The 25,317-nt window shown below is 45.1% G+C and overlaps 1 protein-coding gene across 1 annotated transcript; it reads right to left on the bottom strand.

Annotated features, from left to right (window-relative positions):
* Nucleotides 1-554: 554 nt before the first annotated feature.
* ccnd2a (cyclin D2, a) lies at nucleotides 555-23,929 on the bottom strand. The gene is made up of 5 exons (XM_083666376.1): nucleotides 23,567-23,929; nucleotides 21,971-22,186; nucleotides 17,792-17,951; nucleotides 10,807-10,955; nucleotides 555-4,797 (listed from the first exon to the last, which is right to left on the bottom strand). Exons 1-5 carry the CDS (start codon nucleotides 23,759-23,761, stop codon nucleotides 4,624-4,626), a joined length of 894 nt encoding a protein of 297 aa, XP_083522502.1. The 5' UTR covers nucleotides 23,762-23,929; the 3' UTR covers nucleotides 555-4,623.
* Between the last annotated feature and the right edge of the window lie 1,388 nt (nucleotides 23,930-25,317).

The raw sequence follows: 25,317 nt of genomic DNA, 5'->3' as shown, positions 1-25,317 counted from the left end.
ACTTACTAGGCCTACACCATCCAGTCCCAGAGAGACCAGCCTAACTGACTGCATACAAGAGCACCTAATGGCTCCACAGGGTCTGTGGACAGACAGGACACCAACCCCACCTGCCTGGTTGACTGTTTACAGAGGATCAGGAAGTCATGTAGAACAAGTAACAGGGTACACCTATTAACTTGTCCACTGTGTTTCTCTGCCCCCTAGTTGATTTACGTATGTTACGGTTTTTGGTGGATGTATCTACTGATATCCAGGCAAGTGGGGATATGTGATGTCTGTCTTCTCAACTCTTTTGTAATGACAATCTTCTAATGACAATACAATGCTGCTTAGCCCCGCAACAGACTTTAGTAGCGTGGGCTGCAACCCCACCATCTCATCTCTTCACCACATATCTTCTACCAGTCCTCCACTTGGTTTCACTACTACAGCAATCTCAACTGTTCACCTCATTGTTCTGTACTATGTACACACATCCCGCAAACTGCTCCACTAATCTTAATACATACAAAAAAGAGAAAACAGAAGTGAGAATAACATTGGGACTGATATGGTGTCACACTCTTTAAAGCAGAAGTTTATTGAACAGAGGTTGTGCAACAGACATTGAGGTACATGATGTGATTTATAGTGGAGGGGGGACAGCTGAAGGAAAACCCACACTGTTGCAACTTCTTGTTCCTGACATGGTGAGCTGTTTGATTGGTTCACTCATTTTGTATTGCTTTCCTGACCATTGGACCTGGCACACAACAATTAAACGAAGCTTATCCAATCAAGATCAGGGAACCACAATTTATCAACATTCAACGTGATTGTTACAAAGCATGTATAATCATGTAATACAATGATGTTTCAGACATTCACATTTGTCTTTACAATTATATGACATGATTCTCACATGTAGCACCCCCATGAACATGGTATCATTTTTAACTGACCAAGTAAGTGCTACAGTAGGTTAGGTTGTTGTGCTGTGCCCCCTCCACTATATGGTTTAAGTCCAGATGAGAGCCTTGAATGCCTTCTGCCCCATGTACTGGGATGATGATCACCCCCAACATGGCTAGTACATTTCACAGCAGGGAAACTACTGTGCTTACTACTGTACTATTGCCCTCCCCAGGCTCCCTAAATAACTGCAGAGTTGTGAGGTATTGAGATAATTCATTTGTTTTTGTCCAGTAAACCTGAGGTATAGAAATACCGCATTTGCAGAATGTGACAGAGAAAAGGAGAGCAAAATAGATAAAAAGGGAAAAGAAACATGCTATCCAAGCAAAACTGTACAAAGAACATTTCCAGTCGAATACTCATTTAATGTTCTTCTATTTACCATCTACTTCGGTATTCTGAATGTATCTCTTAAGCAGTAAAATAATTATATTATAATACAAATGTTTATAAAATAGCAGCACACAGTGACACATCACAACTAGGTAATGTTATTTTTTTGTATATAAGAATGAAACAAAATCATAGCTTTTAGCAGCGCAAAAAGACAATAATAATAACTCAATAAAAATATTGACACTTTATGATGTCTTCACACCTCTTCCATCTCTCTTCACTTTGGAATACAGTATCTAACCCCTTACAAACTCTCTACTACACGTTTGGGTCTGAACACCCCATAAAATAAAACAAACACAACTTGAAGGTGGTCTAAACACAAATTCAAACCTAAAACAAACACAGTCAACTACATTGTAAAAAACAAACAAAACAAAAATCATGATCAGGTTTTTAGTATAGAGCTTGCAGAAAACAAAAAAGGGCTGACATCCTGAAGATGTTGAGCAGGGGCACATTTTGGTGAGAGGTTAAATACAGCCTGGTTTATCAGATTGGTTTTCCTGAAAAACATTTATTTTGAGTAGCCGGCTAAAACACTGAACCACCTTCCCCTTCTGCCTAACACACACACGCACACACTTTTTTCACGCAAATCTATGTACGCATGCAGGCACACGCACACGCACACGCACACGCACACGCACACGCACACACACACACACACACACACACACACACCCTACCTCCTCTAAACATAGCCTTAAGAACTCTGCACGAGATAGAGCTACCTTGTGCTGGCAAAGTCATGTATCCTGTGTCTGTCTTGCACGTGAATTTGCTGACGTCTGGGTGACTTGATCAAACCCCATCATGCCAATAAACAGACAGAAGCAGCAATCTCAGGGGATGACAGGGGTTGACAAACGTCAGGACAATGCAGATACATAGGGAACCATTGTAGACACCAGGCCAGCCTCTACTTGCTAAATTACAAAACGGTAGCTTCGAACAACCAATGGCCTCATCTTTTTAAAAGACAACCTCAATTGCCCTCAGAACATGTGCAAATATTAGATGTTATGATGAAAACCTTTACTGTATAGTACATCGCCCATGTGACTTTACGTTTTTTTTGTTGTTGCTGTGAAGCAGATAAAATAAAAAATTCAAGTAAAACAAATATATCATAATGCGATATAACAACCAAAATAAAACATAACAAAAACAAAACAAAATCACAAACCTTGTCTGTAGCCTTTAAAAAAATTTGCATTGGCATTTTTTTTTCATTTGTTACAATACATGAAATGGTCAGACTCCCTCCGCACCTCTCTCACTCTATTTTGTTTCGGAATGTTTTTTTTTTTTTCGATCGGAATGTCCTCTGTCATTTAGGTGTTAGGCATTATTTTGACACCTGCTTGCCGAGGGAAACGTCTGACTGTGGGAAACCAGCCCTACAAAGTAAACCAAAGGAAAAAAAAGCTAACAAGAGAACAGAAAACATCCGTAGATCCCCACACCATATCCATTTCATTTGTCTCTTGGGGAGCAAGTTTTCAAAGTGCTTCGCTGTTGGAAATCATAGGCGCGTTGAAACAACTCTATGTGTGGGACAGATCTATGCATTGATACAACAATCTTTCCCTCCTCCAATATTTCCCAAGGAAAGATCAAACTCAAATGATGAGCTGGCAGTCTGATTTTGATCCTAGCTTCATTTCTCATATGTTGCCTGAATCCGTTTTAAAGACAGAAATCAAAGATAACATTATGAGGCCTACACATCTCCTTCCCCTACACAGCAGCATGCTTCTGCACCCCAACGAACCCTCTACCTCCCCCACCCTTACCCTCACCCGGCCATCCACCCCTACAGTCCCTCCCACCACCCCTCTCCTCCTGCAGCCACCCCCCACCCTCCCCCGTCTCTGCTCTCTCTGAGCCGTAGGCCTTGACCCTCCTCCAAGACTCCAAGGTGCATCCAACAGCACCGTACTCCACTCTACTGACACAAAGCAGCCTGAAGCTCCTTCCACAACGCAAGAAGAACCCAAATAACAATAACATAAAATACGATGCTATCTTGTGATTGGTCTGTTGGCAGTGATATACTGTACAAACACCTCAAATTACCTCAGATGTGAGGTGACAGTCCTCTGCAACCACTCTAGGCAATATGAGGGACATCGTCTGTCCCTCTCACCTGCCCCCTCTATCTCTCCATCCTCTCTAAATGCCCTAAGCGGGCTCAAACCCACAGCTTTTTGTCGGCCGACAATGAAGTACAATTATATGGCAGTGATATAATGTAGATGCCCTGCAAAGAAGACAGTTGTAGTATCCCTGTCTCCTGCCCTATTCCATAGTCTGTCACTAACCCACTGAAGTGCCAAGCCTTAACGATACCACGCACACACACACCGCTGATACAACGTGATGGTACATGGTACTCACACCCACTCATACACACACATGGATGCATGCTGGCACACACACACAGACACACACACACACACACACACACACACACACATAAACAAATGAACAAGCAGCCTGACAAAAAGAGCTTATTGGAGTCTATTACTCTGAATTTGCGAAGACGTTTCTTAATAATAATAATAATATAACAATAATAATAATATTATTATTGTTAATAATAATAATAATAATAATAATAATAATAGAAGTTATATACTTGGCTGTTCCCTGGACTTGGGACCGTACTTGTCCCTCTCTCAACTCAACACTTTGCAATCGCTACAGAGTGCTCTCCTTGCCACTAATACACAGCCAAACCAGGACTCCCGTTCACGGCCAGAAGAGCCCCAGCATGTCTCCTATCTGACAGACCAACATGAACCAAAAATGTAAAAAAACAAAACAGAAAAACTTTGCCCCAATTGTGATCCCAAATACGCAAGCCTTGAATGGTTTCCCCACCACTTTTTTTTAAAGCCTTCATAAGCTGTTGTTTTCTTATTATTAGATATAGCTTTATCATGATCATACAATCAAAAAAAGAATGCAAAATATGACTGGCTTCCCTTCTGTATATCTGAGGCACCATAGAGCTTTCAAATTCATAGCTTTTAGAATAGAATATCTATTTTAGAAAACCTATCTTGTATCTAAAATAGCTTTGATTTCATAATATACATGGGCGCATGTTTTTGTATCACAAAATAAAAACTTCTACAAAAACTAGCAAGCACTTTTTTCAAGGGGGTTGTTTGTTTTTTTGTCGTTTTTGTCTTTTTTGTTGATTTTTTTATGTTGATTTGTTTGTTGCTTTTTCCGGGTACGCTGCTGCCCCCTTCTGGTTCACAAGTTGATGTCGCGTACGTCCGTAGGGGTCCCGGCCTGGTCCAGCTCGTCCAGGCCCTTACTGCTGGGCCCGCGCTGCACCTGTTGCTGCTGCTGCTGCTGCTGCCTCCCCTCACGCAGGCTGCTCACCAGGACGCGCTCTATCTGCTCCTGACAAGCCTTCAGAAGGTCCTGCAACACACACACACACACACACACACACACACACACACACACACACACACACACACACAGATGTTTATGTACATTCGGGTCTATACAATATAGATTGAAATGCACAAACACACACACACACAGATGATTATTCAACAAATACAAGACCTCCACAATTTTTGCCAGAGCAAACATTGGAGTTCCTCATAGATTACAAGATAAATGTACTGTGTTTTTGTCTATTCTGTCATGGCCACTTGCAGTATCTGCCTGATCTTTCATATTGTTATTTTTCCTTTTTATTAATCGGAACCACAGCCCTGACAGGATACTAACAAAGTCCTACACTCACCGAACACTTTATTAGGAACACCTGTACACCTTCTCATGGAGGTGGTGTAATGGTGTGGGGAATGTTTTCTTGGCACATTTTGGGCCTGTTAATACCAATCAATCATCGCTTGAATGCCACAGTCTATTTGAGTATTGTTGCTAACCATGTGCATCCCTTCATGGCCACAATTTACCCATCTTCTAATGGCTAATTCCAGCAAGATAATGCACCATGTCACAAAGCACAAGTCGTTTGTGACATGGGATGTGATATAACGGGAGATTCACAGCTTGAAAGTGCACCTGAGAAATCATGGACCAGAATCTCAAAGGAATGTTTCCAACATCTTGGGGAATCAATGCCATGAAGAATTGAGGCTGTTTTGAGAGCATGGGCCCCTCTGAGAACAGGTCCCAGGGTTTGGATGACCACTATCCTACCGCCCCCACAGACAGCCAAGGCTGAGCGGAGACGAGGAACAGGCCCAAGCATTACATCAGCCCACCAGGGCCAAGCACTGAACGCCCACACACACACACACACACACACACACACACACACACACACACACACACACACACACACACACACACACACACACACACACACACACACACAAAACCAAAACAGTAGTAGCCTTGACAACGGTGAAAACACAGGTAGTACTAAAGCTATGTTAATGACATCCACCTCCTGTGGGAACACAAAGGTGGTGTTTTTTTAACGAGAGCCAGCCTCTCCCTCTTTCTCTCTTTCTCTCTCTGCCTGTGGGGGGTTCCACCTGAGACCCAGAGAGATCCTTTTTCACCATCAAAGAGTGCCGGCAAGAACCCGAGAACCCTCCTGAGAAAGCACCCTCTCAACAGTCAACACCACCACTGAGCCCCCATCTCCACCATGATGGGGATGATGATGGAGGGGATATCAGACCAAAGGAAGAGAGAGGCGGAAGACTGAGCAGAAAAATACACCCAGGACAGCCTCCAGGGATGTGGGAGAGATGAACAGGCCATGTCTGCTCTGCTGGGGCCACAAGGACAAGGTGCAGCTCTTGAGTGGAAAGCAGTAGGGAGAAAGAGTTATGGCCTAATAGTTGAGACTATGGTGTACTCTGATAACATGTTTGCTCACTTTAGGCAGCATATACTGTATGACACCACTGACCTCTGGTGGCACGCACACATGTGTGCGCGCACACACACACACACACACACACACACACACACACACACACACACACACACACACACACTTCTTAAGAACCAGGCGGCTGTGGGAAATATGACTGAGAGAGCCCCACGGCCAGAAGCTTTAGTGGATGTATACTGCTTGTGGAGAGGGAAACATTCTTTCGAAATTTACAGCTAATTTAAACCTGATGGGCCACAGTTTGAACCTGTGTTATGGTTTCTGGGCCTGGGCAAGTGTTGCCTGTCGAGATGAAATGGGAGCAGAACAGAGGCCCTACCTATCACAGCTGTGCATAGCTGAGTCATAAAAGTCACAATATCAAAGGTGACACAGACAGCACATCTGTAGGGAAAAGCCCTGAGCCAAAGAACGTCTTTGCAGCTATATCTCAAGTAGGCTAGCTAGCATCCTTACGAATTTCTGATCTGCATGTTCCACTAAATATATGTAACAATTTGAGACTCGTGACTACGTTGTTACTGTCAAAGAAAACAGTTTTGGGGGTTAAATGGTGGAGGAAAACTCATTTGATTGGTTCACTCAACAACACTAAACCCTTTATAGTGAAGCACAATGAATTAAGTTCATCTTATCAATTCTAGTCCCTAGGACTGGACTGTGGAACGACAGGGGAGTCACATGTTGAGGAGACAGAGCTGGGAGCCTCTGGAAGGGTGTCTCCCACAGCAACAGCGCTGACGTGGAGGAAATCCGACCAGCGTCCCCTTAATCTTCTCCAGAGGTTCCATACTTCCCACCAACATGTGCCCCATTAGTCATAAAAAATCAATTCCTCAGAGAAAATTAACTAAAGCACAAAACATGTAAAGGAACTGTCTGTGTCTTACCGCAAGAATGCAGGCCTTTACTTCTTAAAAGACATTCCCCTCTCTGCTGCTCTTTATAGCTGCAGTTTGGAGCCCTGTGCCAAGGCCCACAGGCTTAATTCGAAGAAACTATAATGGCTTCAATGTGTGACTACTGGAAACACTAATATTGTTTTCAGGGAGGCTTTTGGTACTTAGATACTAGGGAGGGCACCACTAAATAAGCTGGGAATGGAGCTTGTGCCCAATTCTGAATCCACATTCCCACCCCCACCCCTTCAACTCCACCCCGAAAAACATCCATATGTATTAACCAGCTTTTTAGACAAGTCAATCAGGAGGAGGGACGGAACCACAGAGACGAACGCTGTTCGGATTATCCATGGGCGTCCATTATGATGTCACATGGCATCTCGAGGAGGAAGTGGCGCAGACAGACAAAACCAGAGGGAGAAATGTGTGAAGCCATGGAATGTTTTAACTACCATACCATACCACACAAGTGAGTGGTGCTACTCCGGGCTCAGGGGCTGAGACAGAGAGCGAGAGAGAGGGAGAGGGAAAGAGAAAGAGAGAAAGAGAGAGAGAGAGCTTAGGAAGAGGATCATGCTCCTGGGGTAGAGCAGCCAACACATGACCCCATGTATGCTAGCAGCACCATGGCAGGAATGTGATGCCTTTCTCCATCCAATCAGCTTACAGCCATGTTTCAACATCACAAGGAGATACCACACTCCATTGGTTAAGTTGTCAAGGGGAACACTCACATGACTAGATGGAGTCATCATTGTTGAAATACAAAATTCCAGAACTATTCTGACATGATTTGAGACAATTTGGGCTTCGTGAAGACCTCTATGATGGCCTGGAAGGGTTGAGTGGAGGGGAGGAGGAAGAGAAAGTGAAAAGTGGACGAAGGGAGGAATAAAAGGGGTGTGGGGGAGTAAAGGGAAATGTGTGTTTCCGGTATCCTGGTGTGTGACTCTGAGAGAAAGATGAATGAGAGAGAGAGAGAGAGAGAGAGAGAGAGAGAGAGAGAGAGTGGACATTTGCCAAGCAAAGCAGATGAGAACGAGGAAACAGTCGTTTACCCCCTCTATCTCCCCTTCCTCCCTTCCTGTGTCAAAGAACACGGCCAGTTGCAGGAATAGAGAAGGAACCTCTCTTCACAACGGGTTCAATGCAAGTTTCAGATTAACTGATGTATTTCCGTAAAACAACTTTCATCATAGCAACACCTCTCTCTTGCATCTTGTGTGGGGGTTGACACTCAAAACAACAGTGCAAATGACCAACTGAAGCCGCATACTGTACAGTATGTATGTCAGGAAACTACTAGCTACTGTACAGAGACTCCCTCAGATTATACAAGAATCACCGACACACTTCTTTTCCATCGAAACCCCCTTGCCCTGACACAGTTTGCATTCTTAGTCCGTGCCAGCCTCTTGCCCATCATGGCTTGGCCTGAGCGCCGACAGCCTCTGCTGCTGTGCCTGACTGGGTGCTCTCTCTGTGCCACACCAGGTGTATCTAAGGCTATACACACATTCCCCGGGCGGCTGGAGACGGGCTGGAGACGGTGACTTGGCCCTATCACATGTCCTCTGCATAACCACAGGTTCTGGATACCACAAATGCCAGCGGGGTGCCAGGGGGGTGGTGTTGGCAGCAGCAGTTGGCACCAGTTCACTTCAACTTCATATTTTGCCTGGCCGATCTGTAGACTACATCCCAGCAGCTCCGGGCCATCTCCCCATGCGGCACCATGAGCCAAACCAAATGTGTGTACACTTTCACACTGGGTTTCATACCACACTGACGAATGCAGTCAAATTGATAATTGAGGTTGAGGTAGCCATTAGGGCGTGGGATTGACGCATTAAGTGGTTCAACTTTGGACAAGGTGGAGTTGACACAGGCCGCAATCGTCAATTCCTCATTTTTTGCTGTGTTATATAGTGTAACTACTATTATGCAACAGAGGTACTGCTGAGTAGCGAACTCCTAGCAGCACTAGCAATCCCCCCATAAAGAAACGACTATTCTGAAAGGCCATTCAGTGTTACACTAAAGGAACCTCACACATGTTGCATCACACACAGGGTGATCCCTCCCTGGTTTGTTGTTCTACGGCCATGGCTTGTCTGCATCCAGGAATGTGACGAGGAGTTGATCATGGAGACGGCAGTTCATTCCCCAGCCTTAGACCCCGCCACCCCCCCCCCCCCCCCCCCCCACACACACACCCTCACCCCCACCCCCCACACACTCCTGACACACAGAGAGCCTGTGCTGCTGAGGGCAGCTATTTGTTTTTCCTCGGCGGCAGAGCAAGACTTCACACGCCACACACTGGGGAGGGACGCTTTCCAGGAGCGATGCATTACAGCCCATGAGAGAGAGAGAGAGAGAGGGGCGGGTAACCAGTGCAAGTGAGGCAGGACATACACTCGCTGTGGCTGCTCTCCCCTTGGTGTCCTTTTCACACTTCAACAGCTTCCCTCCCCATCCCTCCCCTCATCTCCCATCCCACAGCAGGACAGAGCAGTGAGTTTGTAAAGCTCTAGGTCTGTCTCTGATTCAGCTCTGTCTGGATGTGAGTCCAGAGGGAGGGTCTCTCCCCTAACTACAGCAGGGTGAACTGGGCTCCGATCACAGGTCACTGTGGCACTGCTGGAGGAGGAATGCCGACACACAACCCTGGACTGTTAAGATGCTACAAACACACCAAAGGACAAAGGTCCATCCCCCTCCACCTAGATCCACCCCAGCCAGCCAGCTAGCTAGCTAGCTCCCCTCCCCTCCTCTCCCCTCCTCTCCTCCTCCTGATGAAAGCCAGGCCCCCTGAGCCAGCTGAGGCTCTGCCTGCCTGTGTTTGGACTAAGCGCCCTGCCCTGCCACGGCAACAGACAGACACACAGCCACACACGGAGCTTCGTCCACCCAGAGCCACACTACCACACAGCCACAGAGCCGTCTGCTGGCTACGCTAACAGTTAGTGTTAGCATCTGAGGACCACATTCTGCTTGGATTAGGAGCTCTTTTATGTAGGGGACCTGGAGGGCCTGGGAGGTGGTGGGAAACAAACCTGAACTGCATGGGGAAATAATGGAGATGACATTTCACTACCTATAGCTCTAGTCTAAACACAGATGTGGCGTGTGACCTTTTGGGATAAGGAACATGGAATTTTTGCCAAAGGCACAGTGAATATATGAAGCAGTTGGGGTGGGAGGGGAACTGCTTTTAAATTGACATACCCTGGAGAACACAGTCTATCTATGTTAATCAGAGTTGGCTAGTACTGTGGGGCCCATTTTCACAGAGAAGCAAGTTGGCTGAGGAAATCAAAGACTTTACTTAAGATTCATTCTAAAACTGGTTCAGTCTTGACTCACAGTTTTACTGTAAGTGTAGGTACTTCGATGAAGACAGATCTACAGAAATGAATAACACCTCTTCTGAGAAATGGCACTGAGGTCAGAGAGGAGATGTCAAACCTTGCCCTTAGTCATAATAAATTACCCTAAGAAGGCCTATCTTTCTCATCAATACGATCTCTCACAAATGAGTACTCGTTGAACTTTCTGTCAACCAGGAGCCATTCGTTTTGTCATTTTGTGTTCTATCCAATGTAAAACAGTAGAGTGCAGTAGGTTTGTGCCACTCACCACTTCTGTGTTAGTGATTTTGGCCAGCAGATCTGTAAGATTGTCTCCCCACTGTGATTTGTCCCCAGAGTCCAGCTGCAGGCCACAGATAGCCGCTCCCACACTGCCTGTGGCTATCATGGATGGAGGGTACATGGCAAAGTTGAAATCTGTTGGAAGATAAAAAAATATATATATATGTTCATGAATCATGTGAAACAACTTATTTTCATGTCCATTCCATTGTCTTGGTTATGAAACACACACACACACACACATCAATGATTATCAAAAATTATCCACTATTATTGGCTATTATTACACAGAGGAGTGAATATGTTTGTCTGGCGGTTCCATATACAAATACTGTTAACACGAAATTCAACAGAAGGCACTGTCTTTTGTAGCCAATAGGCAAGCTAAGCATCAAGCTCAAAACAACAGGTGAGTTACCAAAATACGCTGCATTTAATTATGGGAGATGTAGTGAATAGTTTTGTTCAGTTCAGGAGTAGTTACACAATAGAGGTACAGATGTGTACCCCAGAGACGATATGATTTGGTAATCTTGTGGTAATAAATAATCCCCTTTATTGCGCTGGGTCTGTACACGGCCCCCGCTAATGACCAGGGACCAGGATAATGAGGGTTCACTTGGCTTGTAAAGGAGCTGAAAAGCAATGCCCCCCCACCCCCACTCACCCACCCCCTCAGTCAACCTCCCTCCCGAGTCCGGCCCCTTTTCTTCCATATCCTGAGTAAATCGTGTGCTCCCTGAAAAAAGCCCCATAGCGCTTGGAAAGGGAGGAATAAAGAGCCACAGTGCCTCTGCCAATGCTCACTGCTGTAGGTCCTTTTTCCACGTGTGGTCACAGGCGTGCGTCTCAAAGACCAATAACCTTGTTAGCTCCCCTTACTGTCATTCATAATGCAAATAAGACAGCTTGTGAACGGGCCAGGAGCCCAAAAAGGCGACTGGCAGAGTGAGGGAGTGAAAAAAAACAGCTCTAGGTTAAGGCGCTACTCCTCAAAGTCTGTGGGCTCCCTGCCCCCCCCCTTCCCCCTTTCCCCCCGATTTCTCTCTATCCCTCGCCGTCTCTCTCTCTCTATATATATATATATATATTTCTCTCTTACATACGCGCCCATCATATACTCACTCTCTCCTCTCATCTTGTCTTTCTCAATTTCTAACTTTCTTTCCAGAAACAAAGGCCCTCTAGTTGGGGCCACTGAATGGAGTACACATGGCCAGTCTTTGTTGTTACAACAGGCAGTGATCTGTATTACCGGGGCTCCTATCTTTTAGCATATTAATTAAGTGCTGCCAGGGAAGGAAAGAGAGTGTGGCTCCATTGTCTGAAGTCATCACCTCATCTCAACCAACTGAGGGACACAGCAATGAACCGTCTCTGCTGATACCAATTCAGTCTGACGGCTGGACAAAGAGAGGTGGTGGTGGTGGGGGGGGGGGGGGGGTGTGCTCTGCTGCACATCGCTCTCTAGTCTGTGTCCAGACCCTTGTGAGTTTTTGGAAGAAGAAAAGAGTCGCCCCCCTTAACTCCCCCCCCACCCCCCACACACACCAAAAAAAAAAAAAACGATTCCTCTGTTGCTGGGCCACCTATGGGCTTGAGGAGTGGGGCAGATGCATAGAAATAGCCCCGCGCATTTACATATTGCCATATTCAATTGCAAAGCAAACTGTGTGTGTGATGGCTCTTAAGGGGAGTTTTTCTTCCTTTTCTTTTTCTTTTTTTTCTCTCTCTCCAAATCAAAGAGGTAGGGCCTTTGATAGCCGCGGAGGCAGCCCCTCACTGCCTTTTTAACATGCAGAGCCAGGCGCTTTCTCATCTTGTGGCCCAGTGTTGACAAATAAATGAACTTATTATACACCCCTGTGTTAGTCTCTGGGCCGCTGCCAGGGAGCGATTTATTAAAGACAACCTTGCATCAAGAGGAAGGAGCACATAAAGACCCAGCATTACATCACTACTTTACGAGAGCTATAGATTTATATAGAGAAAATACATGGATCTACTGTATGTGTGTATGTGTGTGTGTGTGTGTGTGTGTGTGTGTGTGTGTGAATAAACATATACAGTACACACATACAGATACACTTTGGAGTGTACAGACACATACACACACTTTGTGGGAGCTAAGTGGAGCAGTGGGCAGCAAGCTGATTTTTCGCACTCGAGACAAGACAGGTCTGTTGAGGAACAAGGGGCATACGCGTGCACTGCAGCCGATGGAGGCTGCCACTGCGGGGCTGGAGGCCGCTGCGTGTGGGGGGGGAAGAATGGCCGTATTTTAGCAGCTCCTCATTGATATTCATGCAGAGGATAAACAGTGTATGTAGCTGAGTGGGGACGCCTGCGATGGAAAAGCTCCCTGTAAGCAGCGGCTGCCTGGCCTGGCCTGCAGGCCTCTCACCCCTTTCAATGGCCCTTTCTCCTCCCCCCTTCCCTCCTCTTCTCCCCCCTCTCCCCCCTCCACAGCATCCCCAGGCCTCCGCTCAACCAGCCTGCCTGGCCAGCCAGGGCCAACTCCTGGGTGGGTAAGATGCACTGTATACACATTTAAATGTGTAAATTAATTAAAGTTGGAAAGTTGAATTAAAGCCAAAAACAGAGGACGAAAAAAAGATGTTGCTACTGCAATAAATCAAGAGCTTGTGTTACTTACTGATGTAAAGCTTATTTACGTTGTTTCGTAAATGGGTTACATTTTGAGAACCTGGGGCCTGTTGATTGATTAAAATATAATTTTGGGATTAGCATTATGGTATGTTTCACCACTAATGGAGTGGACCACGGAGTCAAAACAAAGTTTAAAGATGCTTCTCCAGACTGCAGACATAGTATGGGTCAGAGAGAGGCACTACAAGCTTCCTAACTGTGATATTATGTCTGCATAGAGAGGTAAGACTTTTTTTTTAAATATTTTAGGGAATAGTCCTCTGTCCTTAGAAATAAGTCAGATTGTCTTTTACTATCTAAAACAATTTTCGAAAGCCATTTTTGGGAAAATCTCCATTGGAGCCCATGTATTTTCCCTTACTCTCTTTAGCACCCCCTGCTGGTACAAAATATAATGTTTTGCGGGAGCGGGAGTTCCCCTGTATATACATCCTCTGATCTATATCCACATAACAAGTTGGGAAACATAAGAATCCATGACCAGGCACTAAAGAGATGGGTTTGGGTCACCAAGTCTACAGAAGAAGCAACAGTGATTTACCAGCAACAAAAACAGGAATCCTCCTCTCTCTTCTCAACTGTTGGATCCTGTAACAACTTGCTTCAGTCTTGCACCACTCCTCAGCCAGAGACTTGAGCAACAGCACTCAGGCCAGCGTGGGAGGAGGAAGCGGGGCCCCTCACAACTGGAATAACATGCATTGGCAGCTTTAATTTGGAGCCCCAGTTGAGTTGAATCAGGATTTTTCTGTTGTTGTTTTTGTTGTCTTTTTTTTTTCAGACAGGATTTGACCGATAACATTTGATAGTCAGCTGAGGAAGGACAAACGGGTGTGGCGTCTACCCATAATCCCCAGCTGTGCTCAGGGAGGCCTTCTTGTGTCATGAGAACAAATTCAGGTCAAACTCAAAACCCACCAGTCACTAACATTTACTTTGCTTCAAACCACAAATGTTATTCTTTGTGGTCAATACGCTATTAGAAGTGGAAGGCTAACGTCTAGCTAGCACACAAGTAGGTAATGTTCAAAAGGGTCACTAGACTGCAACATCCACACATAAATTCTCTGGCCTTAGAGTGACTAAGCTGCCCTGGGTCTTTATAATGTGGCGTTGATTACAGAAATGAAGTAGGGGTAGATCAGGACATGCCATTCTATGACACACCGTGTTATCACATTCCTGTGTGAATGCAGTCAGCCTCCAGCCTCACAGACGGATGCTGAAGATTATTCTTCAATGGAGCAGACAAGAGGAAAGGAGGAGGGAAATTAGTTGGATGCTCTGACTAATCAAAAGTCAACAAATCTTGGTAAAAGACCACCTCCATGCCACACTGTAGTGTACTGTACGGTATGAATCATACGTCCTTAGAATAAGGGGGGGATTCTCCAGTCAACAGCCATTTAAGAAGGAAATGAGTGGGTAGATTCTGATGACTCATCACTGAATCTCTCCCTACAGCACAAGAGAAATCCACCTCTAAGCTAAGGATACAGTATCTCCCATCCACAACTTGGAGAGCTCAAAGAGGTCACAACAGGAAAACTAGCAACCTGATGCGGCCTATGGATAGCTTTGGAATGCTTGAAGGGTAGATACTGTACAGTATTATACCTCCATTTTACCTATCAAATGGACTTCAGGTGAGTATAACCCTTTGGTTTCAGCCTTCAGCCGTCACTGCTGACCATGTTGAAGAAGAATCTCCTTTGTTGGTCACAGATATCTTCAGTACAACCACAGATCATTGTCCTGTTAGCGATCCTGCTAACCTGGTGGTTCGTGGTGACTGGAGAGATGATTAGCATCAGACAAGTCCAGGCCTATCAGTCTGTCTGTCCCCCCAGCTCACAGCTTTACCTCTATAGAAAGGGAGACCAGACCAGGGAGAAACAAGGAGTGCTTGGTTTGGTGTCCCTGTGGAAGAGAACGGGGGAAATAATCTCCCTTAATGAGCTTGTTTCTCCACCATTATCCGAAAGGCCCCCAGAGAAAAGCTGGTGCTTCCTATCGAGAGCCCCCGCTGTGCTGACCCTTACATGCCTCTGCATATGAAATGTAGGGCCGGCTCTTTTGTCTCCATTCTCCCAGCCTCTACCCAAGCCCCCCCGGAACCATTTGCATAGTGGTGAATGGAGGCTACGATTGTTATTAATTAATACCCAGCCGGCTTGAGCTGAGCCACCTGACAAAATCCCACCACCAAGTGCCTCGAACGGAACTGTTTCATCAAAAGAGGAACCATTAAAATGGAGAGGCCTTTTTCTCTCTCCATCTCTCCTCTTCTCTCTTTCCATCTCTCTCTCAAAGACAGAAGGCTTGGTTCATGGAGGTTAAAAAAAAGAAGGTGGGTTTGGGGTTGAATCTCAATGCATGAAATACTGAGGAGGCCACAGGTGATCTGTTGCCCACTGCCTTTCAAATGTAAATCCCCTCGAAAATCTCCTCCTCCAGCTTTACCTTCTCAGCATGTTTCAGAAGGAGAGTTCTCAAGGAGGATTCTCACCAGATAGTTAAGATTTACGGCTGGGAACATTGCACAAATGGGTTTTGAATTCCCTGAGATCTTCAGATGCACCAAATTGCTCTCTCTCTCTCTCCCTCTCTCTCTCTCTCTCTTTCTTTCTCTCTCTCTCTTTCTATCTCTCTCTCTCTCTCTCTGCCTAGATACAACTCAGAGGAGAGGGTTCAGACAAATGGCCTGTTCCTAATCCCAGTTATCTACAGAGAGACTCTCCTACAAGACATCTACATCTCCATGAGACTCGTAAATTTACATCCACTGCCTCATTGAAGCAATTAAGGACAAAGTGCACTCTCTGAATCTGAGTTGCACAATGTTGCTTTGGGAATAGGTCCGATCACTGACAGTCGTTCCTCATACTAATCTGTCCATTGGCAGAGAGAGAGAGAGAGAGAGAGGGAGAGAGAGAGAGAGAGGGGAGGGTGGAGGGGTGGAATTGACATGAGTGTCTTCAATGGGACTTAGGCCAGTTGCCATAGAGACCATCAATGTGCTCCGTCTTTCACAACATACTTACAATATCCATTGCACAATCAGAAAGGAGATTCCACATCAAACGTGCCATGTTTAAAGACCTGTCACCCTCCCTCCCATCCATCCATCCATACACACTCCTCCAACCAACCCCTCCTCTGTACACAAGGATCTTTCCCATGAGGGAGTGTAGGCAAGGCAGCATTCCTGTTCGGGCCAGGGGTGGGGCCCAGCCTAGGGCCCATGGCTGGCTGGCTGGGGGGGAGGGTGGAGCACAGCCCCTGGGGAGACACACCAGTCTACTGCTGCTGCGGATCTCATTATCCCCCATGGTGCTGGCGCTGGTGAGTTTGTGTGTGTGTGTGTGTGTGTGTGTGTGTGTGTGTGCTGGGAGAACCTGCCCCAACCTCCCCCTAACATGGGAAAGTCTTCATGCCCTCCAGCGGTTGGGAGGCATGAGAAGAGGGGGGGGGGGGAGAGATATGAAAACATGACATGCCTCACTTTTCTGCACTGCAGGAACAATATACTCCTACTCTCTCTCTCTCTCCCTCCTCCTCCTCTCCGGTTCTTCAGATCATGTTCAAGTTCTCCTCTGAACTCCCACGACTCCTCAATGTTTGATCTCCAAGGAACAATCCACCTCCAGAGCAGAGACAGACAATGGCCTGGCGCCGCCCCCGCCACATCCTCCATCGGTCTACAGGTCTGAGAATGCCCCTTAACCAGGAGCACTGCCTTTGAAGTGTCACTATACTCCCTGTCAGCCACTGATATGCCTCCAGAACATAACCACCATACCAACAGGGGAAAAGAGAGATGATGACACTTGGAGATGTCCTCCACATGACACATGCCTTTTCCAAGCCACATATTTTCACATCAAGGTAATGCGTCTCAGTTAAGTTACACTACAGCGTGACACTGTGACGGGCCTACAAAGCAGCCTGGATGGAGCTCCTGCAGCCATGTTTGCTCAGAAGGGGATTGTGATTTCATGTTGAGAGAAAGAGAGGGGGGGAAAGGATATTTTGCAACACCCGCAAGTATGTTGATGCAAGACATCATCACCCAATTGACTTGGCAGCAGATCCATTGTCACTCCGACGTACAAAGAAACCTAAGCAGGAGCCCAAAAAAACAAAATTCACGCCAAATATGATATCAGATGGCAACCACCGGTTCCATTTGGTCATCTTTTCTGATAGGTGAAAATGTTTCAGATTAAACAAACAGCGCCGCACCTGGAGGGTTAACAGTGACAACAAAACAGGAAGTGTGACCTCATTTCCTGCCATACCTGTGGCGCAGAGGGCGATGAACGTCTGAACGTGTTTGCGTATCAGTGCGAGCTTCTCCTCGGGCAACGGCAGCTTTCTCACAATGTGCTCGATGAAGTCGTTCGGCGTGACAGCAGCCAGGTTCCACTTCAACTTTCCCAGGACCACAAGCTCCCATTCCTGCAGGAAGAAACAGAGAGGGGGAGAGGGAGAGAATGAAAGAGAGAGAGAGAGCGAGAGAGAGAGAGAGAGAGAGAGAGAGAAAGATAGTGAGAGATTGAAAGAGAGAATAAAGGAGAATGAGAGTGCGTCAGTATGAGAGAAGCCATTAGGCTGAACAGTGTGTATATAGTACAGTATACAGTAGGGCACAACCATTGCAGTGACAGCCAGGCTAGTGAAGTCTGTATCAGGCTGTCTCTGCCTGACTGTGCGGGCCCCTAGCTCTGGCCCTGGCCCTAGCCTGTCCAGTACGGCACAGAGGGGGTGGAGAGGTTGAGCAGAGACAGATTGCTATTACGTTACTCTCCCTGGCTGAGGCAACAACAGCAGCTCTCCCTGACACGAACGCAGGTGACCTCACAACATCGTCTGTCTAGCATGTGACACTTTCCTCAGGGGAGCGCTGGCTGCGCTGGCTGGGCTGGCGGAGGGGTCTGGGGGTTGGGGGGTAGCAGGGTTGTGCGAGGGAGAGCACTCTCTTTAAGACCAGCTCTCACAAACATGCTTAAGCACCACAGCCATGGCGATGAATGGGGCCTATATGGATGACCTTTTGGCTGGTAATCTATGCAGAATTAATTCTACACATGCAGAGTGTGCATGACTAGGACTACATGGGAAATAGAGAGAGGTAAGAGCAGATACGTTCAGACTGTAATGTGTAGCATCTTGTTTAAACTGCCGGTATTGATTTATACTGTACACCAGTTATGGCTTGTTTAGCCCTTTGGGTTCGAATCAATTAATTACACCTCACCTGAATTAACATTGCCACTGGTACTGCTTTCCCTCTGTATAATACAATAATGTTCAACAAACGACAAACAGACCTAATTTAGAATGATTTACAGCTTACCTGGCACACAGACAAAACAAACCTAACCAGCGTTTGACATGAACATCATAAAAGTAGAGGCTTAGACATAAGACAAATAATAGACATAATTCAAGAACACGATCATAACTATAAAAGACAGATTCAGCAGAATTAATCAACTTTTTAAACGGTGAGCAGTGGCAACAGCTAATTTCCAATGTTGATTAGTAACGTTGTGCAATGACATTCAGCTTAGCCTAGTTGTGTGTGTGGGGGGGGGTTACTGTCGTGTTATGTTTAAGTGTACACTTGCTCTCATTTCTAAGAGAAGGGGTGAGTAACGGAGGACCTGGTGACTAACTTGGGAAGAATGGCGTGGTTTGGGACTGTCCTTGTGACTGTGACCTAGGATGCTAGTGATTTTCCCCTTCAGAGAGCCACATGCGCTTAGTCATGAGATGAATCCAATATGGCAGCCATTAACTCCTCTCTCTGAACTACACCGGAACTCTGAGGCAACTAATTCCAAACCTCAGGTGAACTGTATCTCTCCCCTATTAACTTACACTCAGCAGTCGGTAAACGAATATCTCAATTAGTCACATCTAACAACCCTACAGAGATACCGCTGACAAAGACTGATGTCATTGACAAAATAGGACGCCAATACATTCATCAAGGAATCACTGATGATTCATTGAGATGGTAAATGCTGTGCAACAAGCCTAAGTACCCACTCTGACCTAACCCCTGTCCGCAGTGTTTCCTCTCTCTATCCTCAGGGCCCCTGTTTAGGCAATGGGAGAAAAAGAACTACAAGGCTGACAGAGAGAGAGAGAGAGAGAGAGAGAGAGAGAGAGAGAGAGAGCTGTGGCAACCTTGCAACACACCCTCCATGCAGGCGCCCACTTCCTTCTGCTACTGCCTCCGGTCACACCTTCTGGGTGCCATTGCGGTTTCTTTTACAAGAAATTGTTACCAAAGATGGGGATCACGTGGCCCGAGCAGCTGATCCCCAGTTTCCTGTATCTATTTGTCAGCCAAAAGACTGCCATATAGAGCAACACTGCTGTGAACACACCCAGGCCTCATGGAACCAGCTCAAGGACACGCTCATCCTCTGTATGAACCACAAGGGTAGGAGGAACATGACCTGATTCAACCTAGGCCTAACCCAGCCCAGCCCAAACTAGCCTAACCTACTGTAACCTAACTCAGCCCAGCCTCGCCCTGCCCTGCCTGACCCAGCCCAGCCAAGCCTAGCCACACAGCCTAACCTAATCAAGCCCCACCCTATTCAACCAAGTGCAGCCTAGCCTAACCCAGTTCAGTCTAACCCAGCCCGCCCACCTCGGTCCAGCCTAGCCTAGCCAAGCTCAGCCTAACTCAGCCCAGCCCAGCCCAGCCCAAACCAATCTTACACCCACCCTAACCCTCCCTATCCTGCTGTTATCTACAGGTAATTATTCATTCCAGCTGTTAGTAATACAGACACCACCAATGGGAGAGAGGGAGGGGCTGAGGCAGACACAATTCAGTACACCAGTCCCTCAGTCGACTGAGGGAACATCTCACAGCTCCAGCACATGCTAGGAGACACAGAGGCGGATCAGCAGCACTGCTCTCCTGCGTGCTGCAGCAATCAACTCAGGAGGCAGAAAAGCAGGCCTACAGCTCCCAGCCGCATCTGAATCATATGTGGCCTCTTTCACAACATGGGTGGGATTCGCTGTTGTTTACTAAAGAATGTTTACGTAGCATCGCAGAGGAAATACTTATCTGATGTGAGAGGCTAACTTTTTTTTCTTTTAAATGCACCTCTATTGCTTTGCTCAGGGCTGGCTGACCTATCAAACAGCTGGTAACTCTATAGTCACCATGGTCCTGCCAAAGGTTCTAACTTCAGGGCATTAAGAACGACAGAGGACCAGTACAGGATGTGTCTGTGAGCAATAGCAGTCTCATACTCTAAACAGGGGGAAAATCTGACTTTGAATTGCCAACTCAATGAATGCCAATGCAACAGATTAAAGAAGAAAAAACAAATACAGTGCATTGATTATGTAATAACTAATAGTACATTTGGTTGCATTGACCTAAGACTTTTCTGGTGTGTGACATGGCTGTCATTAAAATCTCTATCTCAATATATCTTGGCCCAATGGATCTTGGATCAATCATATGAAGCATCTATCACATTGGACATCCATGTTAGGGCTCAAGCAAAATCCATAAGGGCTGATTTCCTGGACTAAGATTAAGACTAATCCTAGACTAAAAAGCATCTTCAACTGAGATTTTCAATTGACAGTGTGATTTAGTCCAGGACTAGCCGACTAGGCTCAATTCATATGCGGGAAACTGACCCAAAGTGTCAAATGTGAGCATACATGCATGGTTGAGAATTTAGGTGAAGACTTTTGAGATAAAAGGCTAATTTGCATATTTAATTTAACCATTATTTATTTAAGGGAAACACACTGAGACCAAGGCCTCTTTTGCAGCTGCACCCTGTCCACAATATTTACACAATAACAAAACAACACATAAAAAATACAACACAGTTCAATACAGAAATCAACACATCATATAAAACCAAGAATATGCCAAGAAATGCTAGACTTGTCTCTGAAGACCTCTCTCTTGCTTGGTCCTCATCTGAGGACAGGATCCAAACTTTGGCTTGAGTTCAACTGCTGACCTCGTTGCTATGCTTCAAATATCTGCCACTAGATGGCGATGTAGACCGATATACTAAAGCCTACTGTAAAGTCCCGTGGCGCTGTCACTGTACAGAGCTCCTGTGACAATGCGCTCTGGGGTGCTTCCTACATCTAAAGTGATGAGGCCATCAAATGACGGTTATGCCTACAGATTGGGTTTTGCTTCATGAAATCGCTAATATCCAGGTTTGAGTGTGATGACCTGATATCTATGACAGAATGAGCATATTAAAAATGTAAAAATAATATAGCCTCTTTTAAGGAAAAGCAATGAAGAATGTTTCAAGATGGGTTTCAGAGTTTAACTTCTGATAGGCCTAAACATTGGCCAAATTGAGTGACATGCAGCCCTGTTTTTCAAAGCATTTTTGATAATAGCATAATAATAACAATCCACTTTCAGAAATTGAGAAAACAATAAACCAACTGTTGCTTACCAGCAGTTCCTGTGGTTTGATGGAGTTATCTGTGTAGATGCAGAGTTTCTCTGCAGTTAATGGACGCGTCTCTTTCAACTTTGATGCAAGAAACATGCACACCGCTCCAAGAAGCTGCAGGTTACACTTTCTGGTTGGTACCACGGCTAAAAATCTGTCCAAGTAGTTCATCGCCAAGGGGAAAACTTCTTCCTCACATTTCTGCTCTTCACAAACCTAGAGAGAGATGCGACTGTCACAATGTGCAGCATTTGAAAACATAAAATTCAAGTAGCATCGGTATATTTACAATCACTATAATATCTCCAATGCATGACCAACTGGAGATTGATAACGAAATTCAAGAAATAATCAAATAAATAGATGAGACTATGTTCATATCAATTCGTTGAACCACATTGGGAGCTCGCCAAGAATTGAGCCCAGCCCAGAGCTGTTGCGACATCATCAATAAGTTCGAAATAGATTATTTTCATGCTTTGAAAAAGGTCTCAGGCAAAGGCTGTCAATAGAGTCGCATTCCTTCAGTTCATTCAGTAAGAAATGAATTCAAGTCACAATCACCCCAGCCAGAAAACACCCATGCAGCACAGTGCGGAAACTCTTTTTTTCATTCGTCATATTTTCATAAAATATTTAAAAATATAAATAAATTGCCTACATCTATAATTTTCACACCATAATGTTCATTGATCCCTTTCACATCAGACCCGACAATTGATAAACGTGTCAATAGAGGTTAAATGCGAATAAAATGTCAAATTTAAATCGAAGTGACATGTGGTTGGTGTGGAGTGCGTCACCGCCAAGGCAACATAGTTTTTCAAAAATTAATTTAAAATCTTCAGAGAATCAGAGTCAAATAAGTGATACATGAAAATAAAGCTCAAACGGTCGTGTTTGTTTCCATATCGTTCCCAACAGGATATGTCCTATAAAGTGTCAACAAATGAACTTAATTCCTGGATGACGGATTTCGATGAGGGAAGAACAGAGAGACAGATAAGGCCCGCGCCCCTTCCGCGAGCGGATATTCAAAAATATATAAAAATTGTTTGCAACATTTTTCACATACATTTCTTTTATCACTATATAGCTCAAACACTACTCTTTCATTTCTGACATGTTTCAACTGCTGTTAATGCGTTTATGATACTGTAAAGTCGTCGGGAAAAACTGCAACTGTTCCTGAAAAACCAACATGGCGTTAGAATATAGAATAGGGCAAGCATTGAACTGCATACGTGTGCATGGAAATATTCAGGCTATCTGAAAAAATAACATTATAATCCATAGCAGCTCTCCAAGATCAGACATATGCAAAGAAAAGCTTTCTCTGATGGTACATCATCGTTACCATCTCCCTTAGGGGTTCTCAGATATTATCATGGTGACTCGAGGCAAATATGCTACAGGTTTAGAAATGATGAAACATTACAGAAATTGCTACTATCAGGATTATGTTGTCGTCACTGTGATATATAAACCTCATCTTTCACACACCATACATACTGAACAAAACGAGGGAGTATAAACTCCGATTTATAGGGATTTGAGACGAGTCGTCAGCACGGAAATAGAGTTTACGGTACAAACCTCCAGCATCCAAGTCGCAACCATCCTCCTCATAAATGGCTGAATATCTTTCTGAACGCACTTGAAATAAGAACATTGTGGAAGAAATCTCTCTTCAATGGTCAAAAGGCTTTGTAACACTCTGTCATCACAGAGAAGATTCGGGTCGGGACGAGCTCTTATGATGGTGTCCATTTCGAGGCAAAGCAGCTCCATGATCGCTTCAGTTTTAAAAAGTCGTGTTATTCTTGGGAAAATACAATAACAGTATTGCTAGATGCAAAGAAACTGGATGGAAAGTATTTTGGAGGCATAAAAGTGAGACTGCAGGGCTCCAAAGAGTAGTCCTGCCTCTCCTTGCGAACTTTTTCCTCTCCCCCACAGTTCGCTTCTACTTTCCTCTGGCTACATTTGAAGCCTGCCTGTGCTGACCGAAGTGACGCAAGCAGATCTCATTATAGAACAGTTACCCAGACGCAACATGCTCTCATCAAACATTGTGTTCCTGTTCGTTTCTACATGACAACAGCATGGCCAAGCATGGCTATATTAATGAATTGAGAAACACATTTATATGTTAAGTCATTTTATTCATCTTATAAGCTAGGCTATAACCAAAATAGCCCCCCCCAATCCAATCCATGCATTATTATAATAATTATTGCAATAATTTAAAACCATTGGGTCCTTCAATATACACGCAGTCCCTCTTCAGCATCTTTGAGCAGGAGAAACGTTTATCTGCCTTCAGAGACAAGGGTGTAGAACTGTATAACTGCAGCACGTCATGTTTCCATTTGTTGTGAGTTTTTAGATTTGTTTTTAATAAACTTGCATTCATTTGTTCTTCAGCATCGCTAAAAGAAGACTCATTCATGTTGATTTACTTGCTCACTTATTTTCTAATGCACTCAATGAACCTTAACACTAACGCCCTCTCCAACACGCGCGCGCGCGCACACACACACACGCACACGCACACACACACACACACACACACACACACACACACACACACACACACACACACACACACACATTACAAAAGGTCTAACCAGCTATCTTGTATATAGCAGCAAGGCTTGTGGTTTAGATTACTTTCTAGGAAACGCTGCATAGAAAAGTTGTTGCGACAATTCTGTTATAGATAACTGATGAGATGACAGTCCACGGTGCTGTGAATTACTGCATGTACAGTATATAAATTTCGCAGATAATCCATATTATGATTATACTGAGGTGGAACAAGTAAAAGACCCAAACTTAAGACCCATGCATGTGCAAGATCAAAACTGAATTGTTTTGTTCAATCTGTTTTGTGTCAAGATAAACTATAGACATTGCATGGTTAGTCAAAAGCTAGTCTTGTCTATGTGTCAATTCAAATCCCCTAATCAGAAATAAATCAACTTGAGAGACTGCATTGATTGCATGTTTCAGATGCATGAGGCATGCCTTCTGCAGCATTCAAAGTTGTAAAATTCCATTCGAATGGTGTCTGTAAGGCAACACTTTTGTTCTAACACTTGAGAGAGAAGTGGGAAATGTCTCTTTAAAGCATTTTTTTGTCTCTAGATTGTTTCCTCCTCCCCTTGTCACAATTTGCATAGCCAATAGGTCCTCTGCGCGCGACCGAGGCTTGCCGATTGTTACTGGGCAGACTTCTATTGCATATAGCCTACCTTCTCAGCACCAGTGCGGTCCATACTAACCCCACAATGACCATTTATCAATCACACGACTAGCGGATGTTATTGGCCCCCAACGGTTGA

The sequence above is a fragment of the Argentina silus genome (assembly GCF_951799395.1).
Source record: "Argentina silus genome assembly, chromosome: 3".
In the NCBI taxonomy this organism is placed as follows: Eukaryota; Metazoa; Chordata; class Actinopteri; order Argentiniformes; family Argentinidae; genus Argentina; species Argentina silus.
This window is presented reverse-complemented; position numbering and strand designations above follow the sequence as displayed.

Excerpts from the sequence above, each read along its gene's own strand:
- ccnd2a (XM_083666376.1), bottom strand. The coding sequence starts at position 23,761 with ATGGAGCTGCTTTGCCTCGAAATGGACACCATCATAAGAGCTCGTCCC. Across the intron at positions 10,956-17,791 it reads CATCGCCCTCTGCGCCACAG|ATTTCAACTTTGCCATGTAC; the intron begins GTATGGCAGGAA and ends ATCTTCCAACAG. Across the intron at positions 4,798-10,806 it reads AAATCACTAACACAGAAGTG|GACCTTCTGAAGGCTTGTCA; the intron begins GTGAGTGGCACA and ends TGTGTGTTGCAG.